This window comes from Zootoca vivipara, chromosome 1 (assembly GCF_963506605.1).
Source record: "Zootoca vivipara chromosome 1, rZooViv1.1, whole genome shotgun sequence".
Taxonomy (NCBI): domain Eukaryota; kingdom Metazoa; phylum Chordata; class Lepidosauria; order Squamata; family Lacertidae; genus Zootoca; species Zootoca vivipara.
In genome coordinates this window covers 97,339,570-97,365,554 of record NC_083276.1, presented here as the reverse complement: position 1 = coordinate 97,365,554, position 25,985 = coordinate 97,339,570, and the positions used below count along the sequence as shown (strand labels likewise).

General features: G+C 41.0%; 1 protein-coding gene across 1 annotated transcript in view; it reads right to left on the bottom strand.

Annotated features, from left to right (window-relative positions):
- THSD7B (thrombospondin type 1 domain containing 7B) overlaps positions 1-25,985 on the bottom strand; it is a 216,094-nt gene that overhangs the window by 33,439 nt on the left and 156,670 nt on the right. The window contains exons 14-15 of the mRNA XM_035130631.2: positions 2,223-2,356; positions 1,474-1,627 (exon numbers count right to left, since the gene is read on the bottom strand). Coding sequence (XP_034986522.2) covers positions 1,474-1,627; positions 2,223-2,356 — 288 coding nt within the window. The remainder of the gene's footprint in view (positions 1-1,473; positions 1,628-2,222; positions 2,357-25,985) is intronic.

The window sequence follows — 25,985 nt, the reverse complement described above, 5'->3', positions numbered from 1 at the left end:
CTTTGTATTTCATATTCAGATCTTTGCACTGTTTTGTCCTCTGATTATCCATATGTACTGGTGGTTAAACTGAAATAGAAAATAGACGGTACTAGTACTTGGTGGCAGCTGTAACAAAGGAATAAGAATTTTTTTAGAAATAGGTTACAGATAAGGAGGGGGAAACTAATTTGCAAGACACCTCTCCATAATAATTAATAAAGGAGTAGCTACTGAACCTACCAAATGCTAGCTAATTCCTAAATGGTCTTTATGACAATCCTCATCAAATTGTCAATATGTGTGTCTTCACACTTTAATCCTTTGGCCAATGAATAAGCCACAGGAGAGTACCTGCATCACTAATTAGTACTTCTACCAATTTACCCTTTAGAGATGCCTGGATTCTCAGCTCATTCATTAGCTTGGGCTCTGAGGAAATATGATTATTATATTCATCAAACAAGACTGGTGGAACAGCTGAAAACTCATTTCCAAACGAAGGTTGCATTTATTGTAAAGTTTTTACATGGGTGGCAGTGCCCATGCGTAAACCAAATCACTGTTGTAGATATCTGCCTTCACATAGTTTCCAGCTGACTACATTATATTCAACAGCAGCATACAAAACTCTTCCAGGTGGGAGATTTCAAAATACTTCAGTGGGCCAAGCTTAATGGCAAGAACACAACAAATTATTGGTTTTGCTTTGGCTATCCAACCACTGGGTATATTAATTGTACTGTACACTCAAATGGATAAGGGACACAGGTGGTGCTGTGGTCTAAACCACAAAGCCTAGGGCTTGCCGATCAGAAGGTCAGCGGTTTGAATCCCTGCGACGGGGTGAGCTCCCGTTGCTCAGTCCCTGCTCCTGCCAACCTAGCAGTTCGAAAGCACGTCAAAGTGCAAGTAGTTAAATAGGTACCACTCTGACGGGAAGGTAAACGGGCCACATGACCCGGAAGCTGTACGCCGGGTCCCTCGGCCAGTAAAGCAAGATGAGCACCGCAACCCCAGAGGCGTCCGCTACTGTACCTAACGGTCAGGGGTCCCTTTACCTTTACACTCAAATGGTAACATAGAGAGAGTTTGTGCTCTTGTTCAATTTGCAACACACATTCTGTCTCAGCTGCAACAACCTCTTTGTATTTCTTTGCACCAAGCTTTGTATCCACCTAGCCATCTTGTCACACACATTAAGTGACAATCTTTTTTTTAAAAAAAGCAAAACAAAAATCTCCAAAGCAGCCTCTTTGCTTCTAGGCTTTAATGAGTATCCTATAATGACATTTTTATCAAAGAAAATAAGTAATCAGTTTTTCTCCCAGAAGATCTCCTTGTAGCTTTTCACTTAGTATTATTTCAGCAGGTTTCCTGTCTGAACAGCAGAAGGTAAGTTCTTAATAGTTCACGTGAATTTCTAAGTTTTATACTGACAAATATGTAATTTAGAAAATAGCCAAGAGTTTGAAATACAGAGAACTAATTTACCTTTGGGCACTGGCTCCAGCGACCCCACTCGGACACAACACACTCACTGGGACAGTAGAGGGTACACTTTTGTCTTTCAAGGGGGATTTCGGACTGATTACAGAGCATGTTGGCTACAGACTCGCCACTGCCATCTTCGGTGGTATTTATACATCTACAGAGGGGAAAATGTGAAGTGAGCATCCCGTCAAGCAGAAAAGGTGAAAGGCAATATTAAGCACACTGTGTATAAATGCTACAATTAATTGAGTAAAGTCCTGCTACTGAAAGTTCTCTCCCTACAGACCAGCATTATTTAATGCATCTCTTCTACAATATGGACCAGAAGGGCTATTCCAGAACTCTTAGAGATGGTTGTAGAAAGATGGAAGGCATGTCTCTCATCACATAGAAGAGCATTAGAAAGGCTGGTCATGGGTCTATAGCAGGGGTCAGCAAACTTTTTCAGCAGGGGGCCGGTCCACTGTCCCTCAGACCTTGTGGGGGGCCGGACTATATTTTGAAAAAAATATATGAACGAATTCCTATGTCCCACAAATAACCCAGAGATGTATTTTAAATAAAAGGACACATTCTACTCATGTAAAAACATGCTGATTCCTGGACCCTCAACCGGGCCGGATTTAGAAGGCGATTGGGTCGCATCCGGTCCCCGGGCCTTAGTTTGGGGACCCCTGGTCTATAGAGTTCTCAAAGTTAAAGTTTCTTAATGTTTCTGTTCAAAACCTACTGTTTTTATATCTACTCACCTTATTTTTCTAGTTTGTATTCCTTCACCACAGTGCAGGGAGTTCAGCTCGCTGTTGATTTCGCAAGGAGACCATGGTTCTGCTATCCAGGAATACTGATTGCATTCACTGTAACATGGGACTGCCTCATACACCTTCCAGGGAAAACATGCAAAATTATACATAATCAATCATCCAAGTGAACAGCTCTGCAGAAATACTTTCGTAAAACAACATCTCCCCCCCCCAAAAAAAGCAAAAATCAAAGCACACACACATATCACTAAGGAACATGCTGGATTTCATCCACTATTCTGAGAGTATTGTAGTGTTTAAATGCATTGATTCATTATGGACTTGCCAAAAGATGTGCAGAAAATGTAATATGTATGCAGCTACGCAAGAATTCCATTACAATGTCATTTCCTCCAATAGCTCACATAACATCTATCAAATACCCCCCTCCTAAAATTATACAACACATTGTGTTTTTTTCTAAAACCATGTATATTTTTCTAAAACTTATTTATGGCAAAAAAAATCTTCTATTTTGTGTGCTCCTAAGGCTAAAGCAAAGGAAATAACCTTTATGGTAAAAATGTATTTAATAGACATATAAAAAGCCATTGTTGTTGTTGTTGATGATGATAGTTCCTTACGTTTAATAAGTCTCAAGGGCACACAATTGTGCTTTCACTTCAACTATATTTTCCAACATATGAAATAAAGAATGCATCAGAAAACCTCAGTTCACAGCCCATTTGTCTCAAAAACATATTTAAAATTGCATCATTCTGCTTGAAACTCATGAATGTGTAAGTTGTATTCTCTAGGAAGGATTTAAAAATTTCAGTCTATTTATTTAACTTGCATTTAGTATCAGAATGTGGATAATAAATTAAGGCTGCCTGCCTGCTTAAAGCTGAGCTCCAGAGACTATCCTCTGTTGCTCAATGTAAAAGATGTACTGTGTCAAGAGAACATACGGTAATTTTAAGACAACTATGTTATTGGACAAATAACTGGAAATGTTTAAAATTATGAGGTTTGCAGAGTTTTCTCAGCTTGTAGCTTTTTTCTTTTCTTTCTCTTTTTTTGATGTGGCATGCTGTGGTCTGGATTTATTGTATTAGTCTCTATGGGCTGGCCAACACATGTGACACAAAGTGGGGTGGATGAATATTGAAGTGGCAGAACACTACATACTTCAGGATACAGTTAGGGTAGGGTTAGCCAATGTGGTGCACTTCAGATGTTACAGCTCCCTTCAGCCACAATGGCTAATGGTCAGGGATGGTGGGTGTCACAACCCAACAACTTCTAGAAGACACCACATTGGCTATCCGTGAGGTAGGGGGTTACATTTTTGGAATGCTCTTCCACATACTGGTAAATATTCCCCACAGAAATGAAGCGAAACCAGTGCATCAGAAGAAAAGATTCCATCTTAGCCTGCCTGTGACTGTACTAGTTTGCTATCTGCTGAGAGATTTGTTTTCCCACTAGAGAAGCATTCAAAATGTGGTCCTTCACCTACACTCTGAAATCATACCATCCATTCTACCAGCATAGGCCTCGACACCTCATTCTGTTGCATCTGTGGAATTAGAAAAAAAGTAGGAGGCTCCTAAAGAGGAAGGCCTGTTAGACTGAATGATTGATTCTAACCCTAATTCTTTCCAGCTCCACCATTCTGTGAAAATCTCATTGCAAGGACTGGGGATTTTCACACACACCCCACAGCACAGATAACTAGTTTGTTGCTAAATCCATGAGAATTTACCAGCAGAACACCTCTGACTAATATTCTGAGTGTATGTATGAGGGGAAATGAATTGGTATATTATTTACTCCTTTATCACAGTTTAACTGGAACTATGGCCATCTTGATAGTGCTGATGAAGTTAGTATTATTCTTCAGTCTCCTTACCAATTATGCCAATGTCTCCTTCACCCCTTATGCCAATGTGGCAACCCCTTCCACATTGGCTAGGCAGAAGTTTCAACATGCTAATCCCATATCGCATGCAGACAGGGATATACTGAAACAGATGTCGGATATCCTATTTAGCATTTCACAGATGAAAATGTAACACTTCACTTTGCATCACTTAGTGTGCTCTGCCACATTCTGTATGACATACCACTGAAGGCTCTAACATACCTTGCTTATATGCTATACTGTGCAATAGAAGAGTGATTCTTTATTTGGATAAATATATAAAAGAAAATCATAGTTGTCCCTAAACCTTAACCTGAGTCAGACCATTGGTTCATATAGCTCCCTGTTGAATATAATGTAATCAAAAGCTACTAGTCATGGCAGCTACATTCTACCTCCTCTGTTGGAGAAACTATGCCTTGGGATACCAGTTGAATCACAAATGAGTAATATAATATCCAGGCCCTGCTTGTGGGCTTCCCTTAGGCACCCAGTTGACCAGTGTGAGAAGAGGATTCTGGAATGGATGGGTCTTTGGCCTGATTCAGCAGGGCCGTTCTTATGCTTCTATACTGGCTGAAAGCAACTTTCTAGGCCTAGGGTTTCAGGCAGTGAACCTTTCCCAGCCCTACCTGGAGATTTTGGGTTTTGAACCTGGGTCTTTCAGCATGGCTTTCATGAGGTAAGATGTATATCTCAGCAACTGCTATAGACAAGAAGGGATATAGTGCACGGCATGGTCTTTAGTGTTCACACACATACATTTATCAATATGTGTTCTAGAAAAGGTGCACCCACCCTCCCACCCACTCTTACAGAGAATTATCTGAGAGAGGGACCATTAGATTATCTGGGCCATGGGTTCAAGCCCCACATTGGGTGAAAGATGTTTTGCAGTAGGTTAGACTACCAACTCTACAATTCTATGGACACTTGGAGGATATGGCAGGATGGAAGACTGTTAGCCTTTGGCTGTCTATCATATGAGTGAATGCCTCTGAGTCAGTTCTTGTCTGTGTTTGATGTCAATTATCCTCGAGACTTCCAAATTCAGGTACCTGAAGGTCTGCATACCTCTTTCCTTTATTGAACAATTCAGCAAAGGGAAGGTAACAAAAACAATACACCTCAGTCTGCCAGGTTCTCTTACAGGTATTTTTCCTCTAGGTTTTTTTTTTTTTTTTGCTGGGAAAATATTTGCAAGTTTTTATTCCTCCTTGAGGAGAGCAGGGGATGCGGAGATACTTGTCCCCATGTGCGTGAGGGCAAAGCCACAAAATACATGGGATTGCTTTTCCACAAAGGATTTATTTCATCACAAAAAAAAAAACAAATGTTGGTTTCTGATTGAGTGGCAAAATGGGAGGATGGTGTGCATGTGTGTTTTCACCTGAATAACTTCTTGGTAGTTGTTTGCTCAAAAACTCTCCTCCCAAATCTGTTTTTCTCTCCAAGATGGAAAAAAAATGGGGACAGCTCAACCTGTGAATTCATCTGCAGCTGGCTTTTTATTATGAAAGGAAGCTCCTGGAGAAAACAATCCACCAAAGTATTTCATGTAATGGTGCTCTTCTATGCTAAGGGTATCTGTGTTGGGAGGTGGAGTGAATCACACAAGCATTGGTTTCCCTGGGTTAAAACATGCTCGCTGGAGTGCATTAAATGGGCCATCTAAAAGTGATCTTGCTTTTGAACTCAGTATTTTCCACAGAGCATACAGGGAAATAGATAGAAAGAATCGGGTGAAATTTAAAACGAGATGGCACCTGGAAGATAGAATTGGAGAGGGAGAAAAGAAGAATTAACTAATAATGAGAGATTCAGAGTTTTATTGTAGCAATAAAACTGAAATGAAGGAGAATAAATGCAAAGAGGCCACTTGTCCTTTAACAGTTAGAGCTATGGAGTCAAAATTATTCGAGCTTATGAAAATGCTGCTTTCCCTTACTTTAAATTATTTAGTTCTAAATATTTCAAGGGAAACATGGTATTAGGTGTTCCTTCTTCCCACTTGCTGATTCACTCATTCAAGTCTTCCTCCCCCCTAACACTGCCCCCCCAATCCAACTGTTGTGGGGCAAATGTGGGGTTGAAAATCCAGGTTCGCCAAGAAAGAAGGCTTATTTCCATACAAAGTTAGAATCAGTCTTCTTTGGCTTTCCAGATGGTATCCTGATCCTTATCACTGTGGCTTATAGGAGAACACCAAAGGAATAAAAGTGCAGCTGAACATATTTTGGAAGCAAGTGTAGTGAACTGGTTAAGAACGTGAGCTGTAATTTCTGTGGTGGTTCCCTGCTTGTGAAGTGCTTTCCCCAGGGAGGCTCACTTGGCACCTTCGTTGCATATTTTTAGGTGCCAGGCCTCTTTTCCTAGGGGTCTGGCTAATTAAGCAATCTATGGACTTATAAACTTTCTCTCTTTCTCCTCTCTCTCTCTCTCTCTCTCTCTCTCTCTCTCTCTCTCTCTCTCTCTCTCTCTCTCTCTCTCTGTGTGTGTGTGTGTGTGTGTAATTGTTTGTTGCTGTGTTATGTATTTTTGTGATTTTATATTATAATTCACCCTGTGGTCCTCAGATGAAGGGCGATAGAGAAAACAAACAAACAAATAAATAAATAAATAAATATGCATACATACATACATACATACATACATACATACAGTGGTACTTTGGTTTAAGAACAGTCCTGTTTACGAATGATTCAGTTTACGAACTCCGCAAAACTGGATGTAGTGTCCGGGTTTGTGAACTTTACCTCGGTCTAAGAACAGAATCCGAATGGTGGAAGGGCACCAGCGGTGGGAGGCCTCTTTGGGGAAAGTACGCCTCGGTTTAAGAATGGTTTTGGTTTAAGAACGGAGTTCCGGAACGGATTAAGTTCGTAAACCGAGGTACCACTGTATAATAATAATAATAATAATAATAATAATAATAATAATAATAATAATAATAATTAATAATAATAATAATCAGGCCCTGACCAATGAAATAACAATGGGGGGTCACCACATAGACTTAGGTAGGGCACCATTTGTCATCCTCAAATCTACAACACTACAACCATAACAAGGATTTTGAAAGGATTACTGAGATACTGTATGTGAAGCACTTTGAACACCAATAAAAAAACACTACAAAGATGTTAAGCATCCTTGAAGCAATAATTGCATACCACATACACTCAGAACACACAAGGTTTCCCCCCCCTCCCGATATGCCCCCAAAACTTGCAACAATTGAGCCAATGGCCAAATCATTCTCGAAACCTTCTGGCAACTTTTTGGAGCTGGTGGCAAAAGCGATTAAGGTAAAGGTAACATACTGAGTGTCATCAGCGCCTGCCACTGAAGTCATTAAGATATTGCTTATTGTCAGAGGTCAGGATGGAATGCTTTTCCCAGGGCTGCTCACCTGGCATGCTTTCTGTTAAGTTTTAGGCACCAAGTTAACCATAGCTGCCAAGTTATCCCTTATTTTAAGGGATTTTCCCTTATGCTGAATAGGCTTCCTCGTGAGAAAAGGGAAAACTTGGCAGCTATGAAGTTAACACTTTTTTTAATGCCCTGACTTTCAATTGAGCATTTTTAGTGCTATTTTAGTGTGTGCAGTGCTAAGATTTTTACATAAGAAACCTACAAGATATATTCAGTGGAAGCAAGTTATGAGACGTACAGAAGCAGCCAGATGGAAATTCAGTTGAGTGGTATTTTTATAAACTGGGCCAGATCCCAGAGTTCATACTTATTCCGATCCTCTGGGGACACATCTGCATTGCAGTTTCCCGTGCTCATAGCTCGGTGCTTTAGCACTAAATCTGAGGAGTGGGAAGTGAAGAATGCAGGCTCTGGTGAGTTGCAGAGGCTAGGTGTCCATTAGGTAACCTATCAAATATGGCCAAGCAGATGCACCACTAGACTGCTTGATTTGTACATATTTCATTTATAACCCAGTCAGTACTTTTACAGCACATCATTAATACTAAGACCAAGACGATAATCCCTTGGGCTGGAAGTACATTTACATTAGTAGAGTGTGGTGTCTTTCTGACTGCCTGGAAACGTATTTTTACACAACCACAGCTCATTCCTGTTTGTTTCTTCTTCTGTTGCCAAGGTGAGAAAAGGAGATACAGATCAGACACAAAATCTGGAAAGATTTTATCAGCACTGACAAGAGCATCTTTCTCCTGAGAAATCTGTCTGTATCATGGGAAAGAACCAGGGCTTTTGTTCAGCCAGTACTCAGTTAAGGCACCTCTCAGGTGGGCGCCATTGCCATTATAAGAGAACAAGGAAGGCGCTCATGGTGAGTTCTGGCACTGGAAAGAACTACGGTAAATCTCTTTCTGGATGGTAAGGTTCACATTATCCCTGTTAAGTATTTTCTTTGACTGACGTTTATTCCCATCATAGTTCGGTTTCCCCCCAATTTAAGGTGTTACAGCTACTGTTGTAAATGGTGATTTCTCTGCTGCCTGTCTTAGAGTCAGCAAGTTCAGGTGCATCTCTTGCTGACATTCTTTGGTTTTCTGAGTCACCTTTTTTTCGTTCTCAGGTTCTTCCATCATCACCGTTAAGGTTCTAGTCCAGCTCCCTAACTACTACACCACACTGCCTATTTCTTTCTCTGTGCAATCTAAAACAGAGTTCATGTCCTGCTGAACTCTACACTAGAGCAGCTGCCTTCATGGAGCTCATCTTCAATTCAGTAACTCCAAAATGACCAGGCAACTTATTTATTCTCTCTTATTCATTCTCACCCACCCACCCTCTCTCTCTCTCTCTCTCTCTCTCTCTCTCTCTCTCTCTCTCTCTCTCTCTCACACACACACACACACACACACACACTCACTCACTCACTCACAAATTATCTCCTTTTTTCCTTCTGCAGTTTCAATGCCTCCATATTACCACTGTGATCGCCACCCCCTCTTTCACCCCATTTTATTGAGTAAGCAGCTATTTCAGACTAAGTTATGAGGACACTTTGGTCTGGGAAACCTTTTTAAAAAGGTCCCAGGTCTCTCTCACACATACTTATATTTTTAGCTCCCAGCTAAATGAAACTACAGTGCTAAACAGTGCAGAAATAAGGAAGGACACCCCCCCCCCCAAATGAAAATTCACCACTACCTCTCAAGTGCCTTATAAGGGCACTACTTAGGAACATTATCGATTGAAGTCAATTGAGCAATTTACATCTCTAAGCTATAAAACACTGATTATGAGATGCAGTTTGAGGATCTGCCTGTAATTTTACATCATCTGATAAGAAATCGATGATAGTCATCAATCTTTAAGTTCCTTCTCCCATCTTCACCCCTGCCACCACAATCAGGATCCAAAAGCACTGGACTGCTTTTGCCTGCAACAACGGGCCACTGTTTAGCACGTATCAGTCAGCATGGATAATGCCAGACCCTCAAAGGATTTAGGAATGTTGGTTATTTGTTTCGAGGGAAAACCTTCCCCCCACACCATGGCCCCACATAACATAGTGCAATATAACTGGAGGTTCAACCAACTATATCTACCTGAAAACAAATAAACCTGCATGCGGATAGAATAGCTTTATGACTGCCAAAGTAAAGGGCTCTGATTTTCAGGCTTGGCATAGTAGCATTGGAAGGTAGCCTGAACAAGGCGAATTCTAAGACAGAACAATGCAGAATGGCAAGCACTGCAGTCAAAATATGTGCCTTCCACCCTAAACTGTTACACTGTTATTTATCTGTTCAGCTATATAGTTCTCACTACTCACTATCAAGTGGTGGTATTATGATTGAGATGATCACGGAAGAATAACTTGGCCGCTTGTACAGAACAAGATTCAACGTGAAACAGAAATAGAAAGGTAAAATCAAATGCTCTTTGGAACCTTTGCCGAATCCTGATTAAAACCTCTGTGTGAGGAAATTAGTAGAGCAAGCGACAGATCACTGTTCAAAGGTATTTACAATGTTCATGAGTAAGCTTTGAAAGCTACAGTTAGTTGCAACATACCCTTAATGGCTGCCAAAACTGGTTCACACAAGAAAACGTTTGCTGAATGGTACAACTAAATGCAGCACTTGAGACACAGCCATCACAACGTGAAATCAGCACACACCACAGGAAAAATAAAGAGACTTTTTAGGATCAGGACCTCATGATGATTCGTGCTCATGAAGCTATTGGGCCAGTCATATGTACTGGTAATCTCAGATTCAATACTGTTTCACACAGCTTTATTTACTATGTGCATACGCTATAACTTCCTGTTGAAAGCCCACAACTTATACTACTACTAATGTTCTGATTTAGTTTTGCTCAGCTTTAGTTGTGCTATAACCCCTCCAGACAGCAACACAGTGGTAGCATTGGAGAAGCATTGCAGAGCAAATTATTGCAGAAAATATCCACCAGCGATGTATCAAGTGTGGGAATGTTAGGGACGTGGATTAGAATATATTATTAGATAGATCCTATCCAAGCTTGTGTTATCAAGCTTCCAATATCAGCAGAGTGACATTCCCCTTTTGTGCGCAGCAAAACGTGAGCGTTTAGGTTTGTTAAAACCTATACAACAATATTATACTTCCTGGAAAATCCCCTTTATCCCTCTTAAAAGAAATACATGACACAATAGTCTTAAAATAAGATAGTTCACTCACATGACATCCTGAGTTGACAGCATAATCTCAGAAAGGCAGGCTTTCTTAGACAAAGTAATATATACATGTGAAGTTCACTCATAAGGGGTGAGACTCCATTTTCTCTCTCTTGGCTGGAAGCCGAGAGAGACTCTAACGCTAAGATGTTGCTTCTCTGAAGTGTGTGGTCCAAGAGAGGGAAATGGCTACTGGCCAGTGAATTTACCTGCCACCTTTCCCATCTCATTTGCATGTGTGGAGGAACAGGAAACTGACCTGGTCAGGTGTTCCTCCATGTGGTCCTCCATGTTGACACTCTGGGAACTGTTGTGACTTGTCTGCCCCAGTATTCCATCCCACATCAAGAACATGTTGCTGAGTAAAGCACCATTCTGGAAGGGCCCTAAATAAGGCTAGGACCCACCAGGAAATTTCAGCTCAGTATCAGTTGTATCTATGTTCTGGAGAAGATGGAATTTTTAAACTAGGGGATCAGCCAAATGTGCAATGCAGAACATATGAAGTTCCTAACTTAAATACAATTTGCACAATGGTGACTTCATATGGTACCTTCACCTGCATACAAGTATCATTCTGATTAAGAATCATGTGCTGATTGAGATGAGGGAATATGGGCTTTGCAGGGAAGTTCGAAAATTACTGAATCTCAAAGTACTAGATAAGTATGCATGAAGGGGAACCTACTCAGCTGTGTGAGCCGAGAGGTTTTTGAGGATTTCCGCCTTAGAACGATCATGCTCAGAATAGTTGGTGCTTATGACTAATTAAGGCTAGTTGGAATAGTTGAGTATTAGCTGCAAACTTTAAGATCCTGCTGGTTATGCTCTTTAACGTGGAGATTGGGATTCAAACGGACACCTGAAAGCTAGCAGGATCCCCAACACTCCATGCAAACCAACTCTAAAGATTTGCATCTTTGTTTTTGTCAGTGCACACATACATTTGCCATCCAGAAATGGAAGGATTGGTCAATTTCAATTCTCCAGGCTTCTCATTTTTCCAATCTTAAATTCACTTCTCCACATTTCTGCAAAAATTTGCAATTTTTTTTAAAAAAAATTCTCATGGAGAAAATTCTTCAACACTTTGGTACAAATCTCTCCCAATAAAACCAATTTCTAATGTAGTTTTGACTAATGTGCACATTTTTACAAGCACTTCATCCTAAGATAATGCATTTTGTACTTTATTTTTATGATCTGGGGTAGCCCACTTGGTAGAGTATGATACTCTTAATCTCAGGGCCGTGGGTCCAAGAAAAGATTCCAGCATAGCAGAGGGTTGGACTAGATGACCCTCATGGTACCTTTCACCTGTACAGTTTTATAATTCTATGAATATATTCATTTTTATGCGCACTTGCCTCTGATATATGTGTCTTCATAAGCATCGTTTGGTTGGACAGCCTCACAAAATTCAGATAAGTGTGAATGCTGAAGAATGGCTGGTTTGGGTTCTCATATTGTTTCAGAAAGTGTGAATTTGATATATTTGGCTTTAAATGCAAACCAAATTTCTCCTATTGCCACCTGTAAGTTAACATTGTGGGGTTTGTATGGACCCTTGCTACTCTGGTCTATGGTGGCCATTTCAATCATCTATAAATTTATATGTGCATGTGCTTACACAATTAACACTAAAGCAATTTGAAAAGTTTCTGCCACTTAACAGGCTGGTTATCAGTAAGCTTCTGACTGAAGTTAAGTAAGGAGTCTGTGATCCCCTGACCTGTTTCTTCCTTGAATCTAAGTTATTTTACCCAGACATCCCATCCCAGCATTCCAAGTATTAGATACTTTCAGCTCTCATCAGTTGGAATTGGTGTTGCTCAGCACTTCTAAAAATCACACAATGGCTCAATATACCAGTGACTATCAGGACTTATTGTCCCTTGAGTAAAATATTGACTCCAATTTCCCCTCAGCAAATACCTCAGTCTCCAAGTCAGTAAATCTTGATATCCCCCTCAAGAAAAGTCAATATCTTCTTATTATATTTGAAGTAACCGATGACTGAATCAGATGGTTAGCAATGGAACACTGAAGAAAGCTTTTAGACCATTCCTTTCAAAATGGGGATGAATTTAATACTTGGCCATTCCTTCCAAGATGATTGTGGCCACATGTGTTAAAGTACCAGGAGAAAAGAAATATAGAGACTAAAGGGAAACCCCACAATAAAATACAGCCAGTGCTAAATAATCAAGTTCTTTAGAAGAGCTGGCTGACACACTTTGATTTACTGAAGCACTAGGTCGGGTGGCAAGAAAGTTTAGATATTAAACGCTACTACCAAGACTCTCCAACTGAGGTTTTCACTTTGTAGGATTTGTTATATCCACTTTACTCTTTTCCCCAAGTGTTCAGAGTTCACAATCAGGCAGCTGTTAGCATGAAGTGATTCTGTAATGTCTCTCTTCTTTTGTTACACCAGGGTCCATGTGGAGCTCAGGTGATTTTTTAAAAGAATCTGAACTTTGGTCAGCACAGCTCTCACAGTCAACCTCATACAGCTCAGGCTGCATGGAATTAATAGAGACAGGTGTTTTGATATTTCATGACTTGGGCAGGTGCTGGCTCCCCTTTAGCAAGCTATAAAAATGAAATCCAGACTCATGACTGCAAGGCCACTTCTGTAAAGACTTAGCCAGTGATCCTGCACAAGTTAGTTGCCAAGCCCTTGAGGGTGCTACTTCCCCCTAGATCAGTGGTGGCCAAACTTGGCCCTCCAGCTGTTTGGGGACTACAATTCCCACCATCACTGGCCACTGGCCCTGTTAGCTAGGGATGATGGGAGTTGTAGTCCAAAAACAGCTGGCGGGCCAAGTTTGGCCACCACTGCCATAGATCCTATCCTTTTAAATAGCTAGATGTGCAATGTAGAAAACTTTCTTTCCTAACTACTTAGCATACATCCTGCATTATTGAGCCATATCTATCTATCTATCTACTGATTATATATATATATATATATATATATATATATATATATCAATATAAGCAAACCATGCAATCCAAACACACATACAAAAAAGGAATGCAAAAAATGGGTGTGTTATATTAATGTAAAAATGGGAAAGGGTTGCCAATTTTGTCAGGCACTCCAATACATTTCAAACAATTTCCACTCAGTTTGAAACCTATTAATATACTCCAGGCTTTCACTAATCCAAATAAAACTTGTTAATTGTATTTTCATTTATTTTCAGTTTCTGTTCTTGCAGAATGTCTTTGGCTTAATTCACCAAAGCATCACATCCAGAGCAAATCCTTAGACTGCAATCCTCTGCATACTTAACTGTGAATAAATTCCATTGAACTCAATCTGGTTTACATCTGAGTTATCAAATGTATAATCAACAGTTAGAACACCCCCCCTGCAATATAATACAGGGATTGGCTTTTTTCATGCACTTTCATGAAGCTGAGCTCAGAAAACCACAGCATCGCTCCTTGTCAGAAATGACATGGTTTTTAAGCTGACCAGTCACTCTCCCCATCCCTTATTATCATTGCAAAGTTACCAGTCCTGTTGCTTGGTCCCAGCTCCTGCCAACCTAGCAGTTTGAAAGCATGTCAAAATGCAAGTAGATAAATAGGAACCGCTACAGCGGGAAGGTAAACGGCATTTCCATGTGCTGCTCTGGTTTGCCAGAAGCGGCTTTGTCATGCTGACCACATGACCTGGAAGCTATATGCCGGCTCCCTCTGCCAATAATGCAAGATGAGCGCGCACCCCAGAGTCGGTCACGACTGGACCTAATGGTCAGGGGTCCCTTTACCTTTACCACAACTGTAAATTAAAATGTACCTCATTTCAGAGCATCTCTGCTTCATCAAACACATATTTGGTTTCCTAAAGCTCCCATTTTTGGCAGATTATCATTATGAAAGTGCTGGGTGAAGCATTTACAGAGGCTGTTACACCTGGGCTGGCCCTGGGCTTGCTCCAAGCATGTTGTGTGAACAGGTAACAGAGGTCAGCACAAGTAACTGGGAATAAAGCTCTCTGCAAGACATTCCCACAAAGTCCTACACACTTTCAGGTCTTGAAAACCATAAAGAAAGTTGCAGCTCTCTGTGCAGAGTTTTGCTTTATTTCCCTGTCTGAACATCTCACCATTTCTCTAATTTCAAAGTGTTTTGCTCTTGTTAATTCTCCAGCTGAGGGCCTGACCAGCCATAACTTTCCTGCCTAGAAAGTCAACACATTACAGAGGGGGTCAGGGTTAGGTTCACTCAAACTATCTCCCAATCCTCCTCCCCATGCATAAAGGGGATAGTGATATATCAAGTTTATCTGTATCTCATGATCACCAGAATCCAAGATTGATCCCCCCCTACACCCAGACTGATGCATACATTTGCCTACACCTCAAAATGGATTAGGCTGCCAATCGACTTGAATCATGCCCATGTTTACCCTTCCATACATTACAGGCTAGAGCACAGGTGAGCCCTAGATAACTTTATGAATATTGCATTTAGATGCTTCAAATTTAGGAGATATAATGTATATTCACCAATGAGGGCTATAATGCATTCATGTTCTCTGAGCGGATGACAGGCTAACATTGACTAAAAGGCGAGAGATGCTGAAATAAAAAGATTAATAATTCTTAGGGGTGTTTTTTTTTTGTGGGGATGGGTTGGTTAGATGTTTTCTAACTTTCTCATGACTACTTATGGTTTCCCAAACCACACAATCCTGGGGAAACTCATCTTCCCCACAAAACACTTTTGCAGTTTGAAACATGCATGATTAATGGTTTGGTTTTTTTTAAAGATCTCTTTTCACAGCTCAATGGGTACAAAACACAGAAAGGCACTCAGAAGTATTAATAAGGTCTGTTAAGTTTCTGTAACTGAATCCTCAAACATTTAGGTAGGTAGGAGAAACCCTTACAAATTGCTATAGAAGAGAAGTTTATTCTAACTTGTAAGTCCAAAAGCAGAGATCAAACACTAAAGAACCCTAATGTATGAGGCTGCTTACCAGTCATCTATCTAGCATCGTACTGTTTACTATGGCAGTGAATTTTGAGCTCAGAGACAGGTGGAAGTCCTTCCCAGAACCCAGAGCCAAGATGTTTAAATGAGAAACACTGCAGACTGAATCTGAGACTTTCTGCATGCAAGGAAGTTGTTGTCCCTTGGAGCTTGCTCTCCTTCCCTTATCCTTTTGGGATAAGTGTCCTTGGGCAAGTCACAGTCACAATTTCCCTTTGTAAAATAGCTTGAAGATGCCTTGAAAATGCTATAGAAATAATTACATCAAACGAGCTCTTATAGTTCTGCTTTTCTTGTTTTTTCTTCCAGCTCATCTGGTTTTCTAAATTCTCTTAAGCGACATGTCTCTAGATATAGTTCAATGGGCTGTTAAATATTCAGAGATAGGTACCTCTGTTCAAATTGGGAAGTGCAACAAAAAGAAAATGATTTCTTAAAAACATCAAAACAAAGGACACAACAGACTGAAACGAGCTCTCTCTCATCCCCCCACCATTCCACTCCAAAGTGAAACCTTCATGACTACAATTCATTCATATTTATAACACTAAACAGTTTTATTTCCTGTAACTCTCATGGTTGGTTTTTTTTTTAATCATCTGCTTACAATGTGTTAAAGCACTGGCATCCTTCCACAGAGTTTAAAATGTGCTGGTGTAATTAAATGTGAAAATATGGGATAAAATATTCTCTGAGTGATTGTTCATTTCAATAAACTCCAGGTCTCTAATTAGTAGCAGCAGGAGTTATGAGACCCTAAAGCTTTGTGTGAACAACAGGCTCCCAGCCTGTAAACCACACTGCTGCTCCAATCTGGTGCAGTGCTAAATGTTTTCAAAGGGTAAATGGTATGAGTGTGTGCTTGTGGGGAGAAAATATGCCTCCCTTTAAAGCGCTAGAAAGTAAGCAGCTCACTTCTCGCTGCACTGAGCAACAATGTTATAGCTGCTGGCACCTTTCCTCCTACACGGAAGACAAGAGACACAACCTTTTCCATCACACTCTGTTCCGAGCTTCACTTTCCACGCAGCAGAATCTTCCTAAAGAATTCCCTTGGAGACCACACTGCAGACTTCAGCCGCACTTATCAGTTGACTCCAGAGGCTGAATATGAATAGTTTTTTCTAAAATATTGACAGATCTAAAAACACTAATGATTTCTTGTATCTATTATGCGACTGCAAATACTTCCAACAGGAACAAAGGCAAAAAATAGCACTAGAGATTTACTGTAACTAATGGTTGCATGCTATTTGGTGCTGAGCGAAAGGCACAAAGCATTCTGCACCCTCCAGAGTGGAAGACAGGCTCATATCCTGTGTGCAGGCTGATTGCCCTATATAGAGGAATTAATCTTTGATTATATGGAAGATCTCAAGGCAGCAATGTGTTGTACTTTATACATGCTTTTAAAATGACAAACGACCAACTCTCTAAAACCTTATTTATTTATTTAAAAAAAAGAAAGCTAGGTACCTCAGTTTTATTATCAGGAAAAATATTTCATCCAAAGTGGTTTGGGCCTTTGAAATGCACACAGGGGAATGCTATTCTCATCAACGTTTCAGACCCAAAATTAAGTCTTTTGCTGTGCTGCTGCAATTCCTAACCTAAGAAGCAGGCTTATTAGTGGGAAATCTGCTGAACATTTGTGCATTTCCTGCTGATTCAAGAATCTTTAGATACTATCCTTTCTGCTTCCTCACCCTCCCCATCATAAAGGAAGGCAACTATGGCAAATTTAAAAGGAGATAAAAAGTTAAAGAGAGGTAGATAAAGCTATAATCTCTGTGATTTTGTACGTTTGGCTAAACTTTAAGGATGTGCTCAGCAACAGAAAGTGAAGGAAAAGAGTGATGATGGTAGAGTTTGGACATCTCTAAGTTATGCAGTAACACTTTTTTGGATTTAAAAAGGGACAACTGGGACATATATTTCTATAACTGTATTCACACTTTCTGATATGAGGCAGCCAGGCAGGCAGCCAATCAACCACATACCTCTTCATTCTGTACCCTCCTACAAGTTTCCTTATTTTCTTTTCCAACTTACACTCAACATTATTTAGTTACTGAGCATGCTCAGTCCTCCCTCTCTCTATATTAAGGTTTCCTTCCCCTGAGAAGCCTTCCCTCTTGGTTTCTGGTTTTGGCTACAATCCTATCAACACTCTCAGCTAAGAGATTACTGTCACAGGTGGGGAGATTGCTTGTGTGAGTGAGCGGAGCTTTGTGGTGAAAAAGAAAATCAGAGAGACCCTCCTCAACTAAACAATAAATATCAATACAGATTGCATCACCAACCTGAGCCTTTGTAGATGTCCATGTTAGCAAGTCGTGACAAGCAAAAAGGAGAGAAAATTATATATTCATTAGTTTTGTTGTTGCAGGAGAATACTGAAAGAGCACAAACCCCGTTTAAAACTATAGTGTCTATAACACAAGGTTTGTATTTGATTCCTAAAATGCCCTATCTTTGTTCTTTTCTTTAAAAAAATATTATTCTAGGTACACATCCAGTGTAAACTATTGTGAATGAAATGACTAAGTAAATGAATTAATTGCATTATTAACTTTCATTACTGCAGCATAATAGATAGGTACTCAAAATCAAAAGGCAGGATGATGCAGAATGCTGTAACTGGATACCCTGAAATTGAGGATTATCAATTACTTCAGACAATGATCCTTGTAGAAGCATAAATTTCATCTGGGTATCAGTTCGTGACTGGCATAAATGCATATGTGTGTGCTTGGGTGACATACATACATACATACTCACACAGCCAGATACATTATGTGTTGGCAACCTCCATCACATGGTACTGAATCTCTATAAATTGTTAAGCAATCATTATAAAGGTGAATTTATGAGCGCGGAATTACTTTAAAATGCTTGTTAAACACACAGGTGCACGGACACCCATTCTCTAAAGTAGTACAAATACAGGGATTTAATATTTCAAGTATTCTTGAAAGATCATCTTGAACTACATTTGTAAGTCTTCTCAAACTTCTACAACTTGAAGCAAATGTTGGAACAGTGTACAGACATAAACAATGTTTTATTTTTCACTTATTAAGCACATGCAAAGCATTAAATCCCTATTCAAGATGTCCAAAGCAGTTTCCCAGTGCTTTGTTTCTACAAGACCCTGGATGTTTCTGAACATCACACCAGCTTTCTGAAGAGCATCCTGAGAAGCACTTTGTGATGTGCTCTATAGCACATAAACCTCTTTGTAATATTTCTGCACATTAGGAACTTCCTTGACAGAATAAAAGTGGAAGCAAAGGAAGTAAGGAGCTATGAAGGACCCCAAAGACTCAGGAGATAATAGATCTCTAAGAAACGATGGAAGAGAATAGTAGGGAAAGGCAGGTGGAGAGCAGGATAGAAAACATGTGAAGCTGGTTAACTCAAGGGTGGCTGGAGAAGCAAGGAAGAGAAATGGTGTGAAGGAAAAGCAACATGAACAAAATACCAGCTATAGAAAGAGGATTTTAAGGCAGCACTAGTGCAATAAAGAAAGCCATTGAGGTAAATGCTCAGTGAGAGCTTTCAATTTAAGAGCCATGTTGAAATCTAAGGAAGTGCCACTACATGAAAGAACACAAGAGCAGAAGAGAGAAAAAGGCAGAGCCTTCAAATGCCATGATATTTTAGCATCTAAGGCACATCTTCATGGGGCTTTCTTTGGGAAGCAGATGGGTTCATTAGGTACATCTCTTTCCTGAAGCCCACATATGTTGATTCATTGTTTGTTGGTTAAGCCAACAGGATTGGTAGCACTGCATTTTCCAAGTACAGGTGTGCAGTAGTACTATGGGCTGCCATATTTTTGGGCTGTTGGCGTACTTTTCTTAAATCCTACTTTATTTTTCAATTACTTAACAGGAAACAGGAGTTCCATGCATAGGTGTCCCTGAAAGATAAAAACTGCTCTCTTGGAGGCCATTGCTACTGAAGTCCCCTCAATGAACACCCACACTTAATATGTTCCTGTCCTAAAATGACTTCTTCAATCTGGGGCCGTTGCTGAAAAGAATCAACAAATGTTTGTCAGTGACATGCTAAACATCCATTCTCTGGATGCTTAATGCACAGCTTCGGCACATACCCTGGTATCTTACCCACTGGCCAGCTGCTGTCACCAGCAGTCAAGTAGAAGCATTTTCCTTCCATCCTAATCTCGTGGGGATGGGACAAATGTGCAGGGTTCTTTGTTGTGTAATTACTATAATGAGCTGGTTGATTACTGCAGCTCCTTTAGGTCAAAGGCTCTAACTCCAGAGAAGTACTAAATGCTGTTGATAGTCAGCTTGGGGGATGTTAAAGCAAAAGTGATTACAAATAGAGGAGTTTGACCAAGTTTCAAAGAAAATAGTTTAGTAGTAATCGAATTAAAACATTGTGGGTTAGATAAACCATGGAAGGGTATTCTCACAAGATTGTGTCAATGTAGCTTGAAGGAATTACCTTCTTTTTAAACCCACAATTAAATTTGGGGTGCTTCGCCTCCCCCCCAAAAGAGTACAGCAAAGTCCCAGTGACATCCATAGGTTGGGATTCAGTGTTTTGGGGTGACAAAATAACAACTCTGCACGGTCATGTAGCCAGAATGGTAGAATATAAGTACACAAAAATTTTGAAGGCCAAGAGACAACAAAGCTGATTAGGCCACATATGCTGGTGACTTCAACACATGATGACACCTCAAACAATAGGTCAAGTAAAAATGCTACCTTGGTAATTTCACCAGTACAGCACTTTCTACCCAGGTATTATTAAGAGCATCCTCCTCTTCCCCACCACCACTCTATAATTGTTAGGAGGAAATACTGCTTCTTTATACTAATAGATTGGTATATCAACCTATATTACTTTCAAGCTAGCGGAATAAAGAATCATTCCAAAAGCTTTAACAGCAGTCTAGTAGCCACAGCAGCACATATTCAAGCTGTATTCTGAGGTTGCTGCAATCTGACAAATAATGGGTTCTCTTGGACAGTTCCATTGTTAAGACAACTCAATGGCACCTGAATGAGAATTAAGCACAAAGGGAGCTTCATTCTATCAACTGTGCTAAGTAAAAGCTAGTTGTGCTTCCTATCTTAAGCTGCTCTGCACAGAACATATTAAATTAAATTTCCTGAAAGAAGGGGGGGGGCAGAAAAACATCTCCACGTCTTGCAATGCCTATGATTGTAGCATTTTACACATTAAGCTGCCTGTAAGGTTAAGGTTAACAGAGTGTCGGTAGCATTTAGCCCTTGTCTCCTCCAAATTACACCCTCCCTTTTCAGCTGTTCAACAGTGAATGGGGTTTTGAAGCCTGAGTGCAGCCAGTAACATAGGAAGCAGCCTTAGACGAGGCCAGATTCTCCGTCTAATCCAGTTCTAACTGCTCTGATTGGCAGCAACTCTCTGGGGTCTTGGGTAGGCATTCCCCCCTCCCAATAACCTCTAGGTACACCTGACATCTGAGATAAAACAAATGACATCTGAGATCAGTGGCAGGTAGAAAAAATCTCTTCAGCGGTGATACTCAATTTTTATTTTTATTTTGAATACTATATGCAGGGAGCCCTACTGGGTGCCAACATTGTGATCAGCCAAATACGTTTCTATTCTCCCAGTTTAAACACTTTTAAAAATGTTGTTGTTGTTGTGTTTTTAAAACAACACACTGTTATCTTGTGTATATTTATCTTGTTTTTTAATTATTCATCTACTGAAGTGTATATTTAAGAAAAAGGAAGGGAATCAACAACAGCAACAGCAGCAAAAATAAAAGGTGGGGGTTGTAAGCAGTCTTGGAAGCTTTGCTGATATGAATCACGGGTTGGATACCATTTTGGGGGAAAGGACTGCATAACCTGGTGGAGAGCTGTTGGGCCGGGCAAATTCCAAAAGTGGGTAGGTGAAACCCACACCCAATAACACATCCTTTATGCACACATTCACACCCACCCACCCCTTATAAACAGTTATTTCCCATGGAAACTGAAGCATATAGTTAATTTTCACCTTTTATTTTCTCCATAAACTTTTTCCTAAAAAGTTGGTAGGGGAAAATGAGAGGGGGCACTCTCTAAGCATGCAAACAAAACAAAACCTCACCCTTCTATAATCCCAGCAGAAGATTGCAAACACCAGTGGACAGCTAACTGGATGCCCTGCCTTGCAATGAGTAAAACCCTCAAACTTAAAAATGAAGTTGCATTTCAAAGAACTGCACACAAGCAACTGCAAAATGCAGGCACATTTGCGAGCACTACAAATCTACCACCCTACTGAGGCATTTTCGTTTTGTGTTGATCTGCTTTTCAGAAGATCTTGCACAGTAAAGACCTGCAACTGCACTTTGCACAACATCAAAGCCCTTTCTCTTCTCAGCTGCTTCATGCTGAACTGCAGGTAGGTGGAAAAGGACCTCTGGGGTGGATGAATTCCAACTATGGGCCATGTCTGACCCACAGGCTGAGGGCTCTTCACCCCTCACATAAATATTGGGGGGGGGGGACTTTAGACAGATACAGAAAGTATGGCATTCATAGTGCCTACATCACTGCCCTGGGATTATCCGTATCATGCAACTGTCAGGTATTTCAATTTGTCTGGGTCTAAAATACAGATGAAACATTTTGGTCACCCTGGCAAGTAACCCAGATAAGGCTGGAAAGTATATATTGAGAACTAACTTTGCTAAGAATGATAATTGATGCTATGTGCATTCTCCACTACGTGAAGAACCAGATATTGATTTATCATTTCCTCTTTCATTGTTTAATGGCAACAAGCAACCAGAAACACATTAAAGCCAATTTGTTCTTACTATCGCAATGTATTTTTTTGTTCAGCTGTGTAGGATGGAGTCAAGCCTCATCAGATTTACATCAAAGCATTTTAGCCTGCAGCTGTACCCATGCAAATTCCATAAACAGGCAAGTTGTTTTACCTGCTGCTCCAAGACTGAAAAAGTGAATATGATTCATGACAAATGAAACAATCTGTTTCAATATAGAGTGCACTAAGAGGGGTTGTACTGTACAGGATTTCATTTTTTTAAAAAAATCATTTACGCTGATAAAAGTAGCACAGAGAATCGACTTTTTAACTGGCCATTTAAAATCATGCTCTTGGAAGAAAGACTCTTTAAGTAGCAACAGAAGTTCATTTGCAACACTTTTCATATATTGCTAGGCATGGTTTGTCAACATTTTCCCCCAGATGGATATAAATCAGATGGATATAGAGCTGTGACTGATCCTGCACTGAAGCTGCTGAGCATGCTCAGTGGTATCTAAGATTGCCTGATCCTGTAGCCCTGAAACATCTGCACTGAAACAAGACAAAAGGGAAATCCAGGCGCTCCACTGGGCAGACTCCCTGCAATCAAGACCACACTGAAAAATAGCTGTTTAAAATAAGTTGGGTCCTCAAAGTGGCCCAACTGAACTAAGGGGTGTTTTATTGTATGATTAGGCCACTTGAGATCTAACAATTCATCCAACTGTTGGCCTTGCCCTCACCAGCCAGTCTATCTTGGTCGTCAAAGAATGACACTTTTTTGGGATTCAGAATAGAGAAGTGGGTCAACAGCTTGTCCTTCAATAGGAAAGGCTTGTCTGGATCTCTCTCTCTGTTCCCTACATGCTTCTTTGAAATATAGGAAGATACTTGGAGCTAGGGAGGCCAGATGCAAAAGAGGCCAGGGCTCCTATGGTATTTGATAGTTGTGGAGAAGAGGGAATTTCTGCTGGCATGAACTCCCACTGTCCCCAGTGAAAACCCCAGCAGCTGGGGATGATGGGAGTTGTAGTTCAGTCCCCATGATCCCAGATGGGTGGAGATGCTACATGGGTCAATATGCTCCATGTGTCTTCTCCTGTTTTGAAAGAAGAATGTGGGGAAAGCAGGGAGGGCCTCTTGCATCCAAGGAAGAGCTGCTGTGCTGCCATCTTTTGCTTCCCTGTCCTGCACCCCATGGGAAGCTTTTCTCTCCTAGGGACCAGGATGAGCTGGTGGGTGGAGATATAGGACAAGAATCGCTTGTACTCAGGTCCTACACTTTTGGGCTTCCAACAGCTATCTGGTTGGACACTATAAGAATGTGATGTTGAGCTAGATGGGTGTTTAGTCTGTTGCAGGACTCGTATGTTCTTAATGCGGTATGGACTGGGCGGCTATTCACTGCTTGCAGAAATTGAGATGGAGTATGACTTATCTGAAGTGGTCAACAGCTCATAGGCAGGGGCATGACTGCTTGAAAGAAATGTGATGATAAGATATTCAAGTGTGTTTGTTTGAACTTATGGAATGAATAGCCTATTAATATTTTTTATATTACAGTGGTACCTTGGTTCTTGAACTTAATCCGTTCTGGGGGTCCATTCGACTCCCGAAACCATTCAAAAACCAAGGTGTGGCTTCCAATTGGCCGCAGGAGCTTCCTGCACTCAAGCAGAAGCTGTGTTGGATATTCAGCTTCCGAGAAATGTTCGCAAACCAGAACACTGGCTTCCGAGTTTGCAGCATTCAAGAGCTGATTTGTTCGACAACTAAGCCGTTCGAGAACCAAGGTACCACTGTATAAGCATTAAACAAAATTGTGGCCAAAACTGGCGCTTACTACTGGGTTATTTCTACCATTCTGGTAATAAAGGACAATCTATATTTGCAGACTTCAAAAATGTTGCAACAAAGCCGTTTGGAATAATAGAATGGATGAAACACTTCAAAAAATTGTTGTTAACATAAAACATTAGCAATTCTTTCATCCCCTGGAAAACATCCACTACACTTGCACATTCCCAGGGAGCTTCTCTGTTCTCTGCATCACAGGAAAAAGCTTTGGGTACATTTGAATATATTTCATTCTGACATAAAACTGTGACGAGCAGCTAAAAAAAGTGATGAGTAACTAATGAAGTGCTGCTTACTGTACCAAAAGGGAGGGGGGGGGGAACTTTCCTGCTTTACATCAAACTGACAGGATAAGAGGGCTTTAACTTTCACTGTGCAAGGAGTAGTAAATAGATAAAGTGAAAGGGATTCATGGGTAAACACACTGATTGCACTATAGCTGAGTTGCAGGGGTGGCTCTACCAGTTGCCTTAGGCCAGAGGTTTTCAACCTTTCTGAGTCCCTTGATCAACTCCCTTCTTTCTGCAGCACCCCTGTGGGGCTCAGGAGCCCAGTTATATCACCTGTTGCCTGCAGAGCTGGCAGCCCCTCACCCCTTTTTGAATGCCCTCCCTTGTGGAGGGTTCCCTCAGCCTCTTCTCCCCTCTCCTGGGGAGTCCTCCGGCCAGCCGCAGCTGCCGCCCCTGGTCTCTGAGCTGCCTCCCCTGCCCCAAAGAGAGGTGCCTCCTCACACTGCCCCACAGGGGCCTGGGAAGCACCCTTAGGCCAGCCCCAGAGGCACCATTTGACTGGGGAGCTTGTAGCCAGGGCTGCTGCAACAAACAGCTGTGCAAGCCTTTGGGAGGCAGAGACATAAGAGGGCATCTGAAGAGGGAGGGATGGAAAGAGGGACAGAGGCCAGTGTTGCTTGCAACACCCCTCAAGGCACCCCAGGGTGCCACAGCACAGTGGTTGAAAACCACTGCCTTGGACAGTTGATGCTGGAACAAGGGAGTGGCAGAGAGATGTTGGACGGCAGAGCTTTATGGGCCGCGTAGTACAGAACCTGGGCTCCATAAGCCAGCCTGAGGCCATCAGGTGCAGTGGATGCAGCCCATATTGAAGTAAGACTCAACTGGCAGTCTGACCACCTTCTGTACATGGAAAGACAGGAGGTGCCATCTTGTCCTTTGCCTCAGGCAGCAAAAAGTCTTGGAGCAGCCTTGATGATTCAGAATCTGATGCAGAGTAAGTATCACAAAGCCATACTTGCCACTGAAGTTTGTAAAGACAGAGGTAAATCTGAGCTCTTCTGGCATCCCTTAGAATATCACATTTTAGACATATCCTCTTCTTATGCCTCTTTAGTAGCCATGTCAATAATCTTTGTGGTACATCTGAACTGCAGACAGGGGCATGAGTGTGTGTACGCACACACATTTTTAAAAATTAATGCCAAGGTTGCATTTGAGTGGCCTTATGCTACAAGTGGGGATATTACCTCAGAGCACTGTAAACAACTTCCCCCAGTTTAAGAGGGGGTTGTCATAAC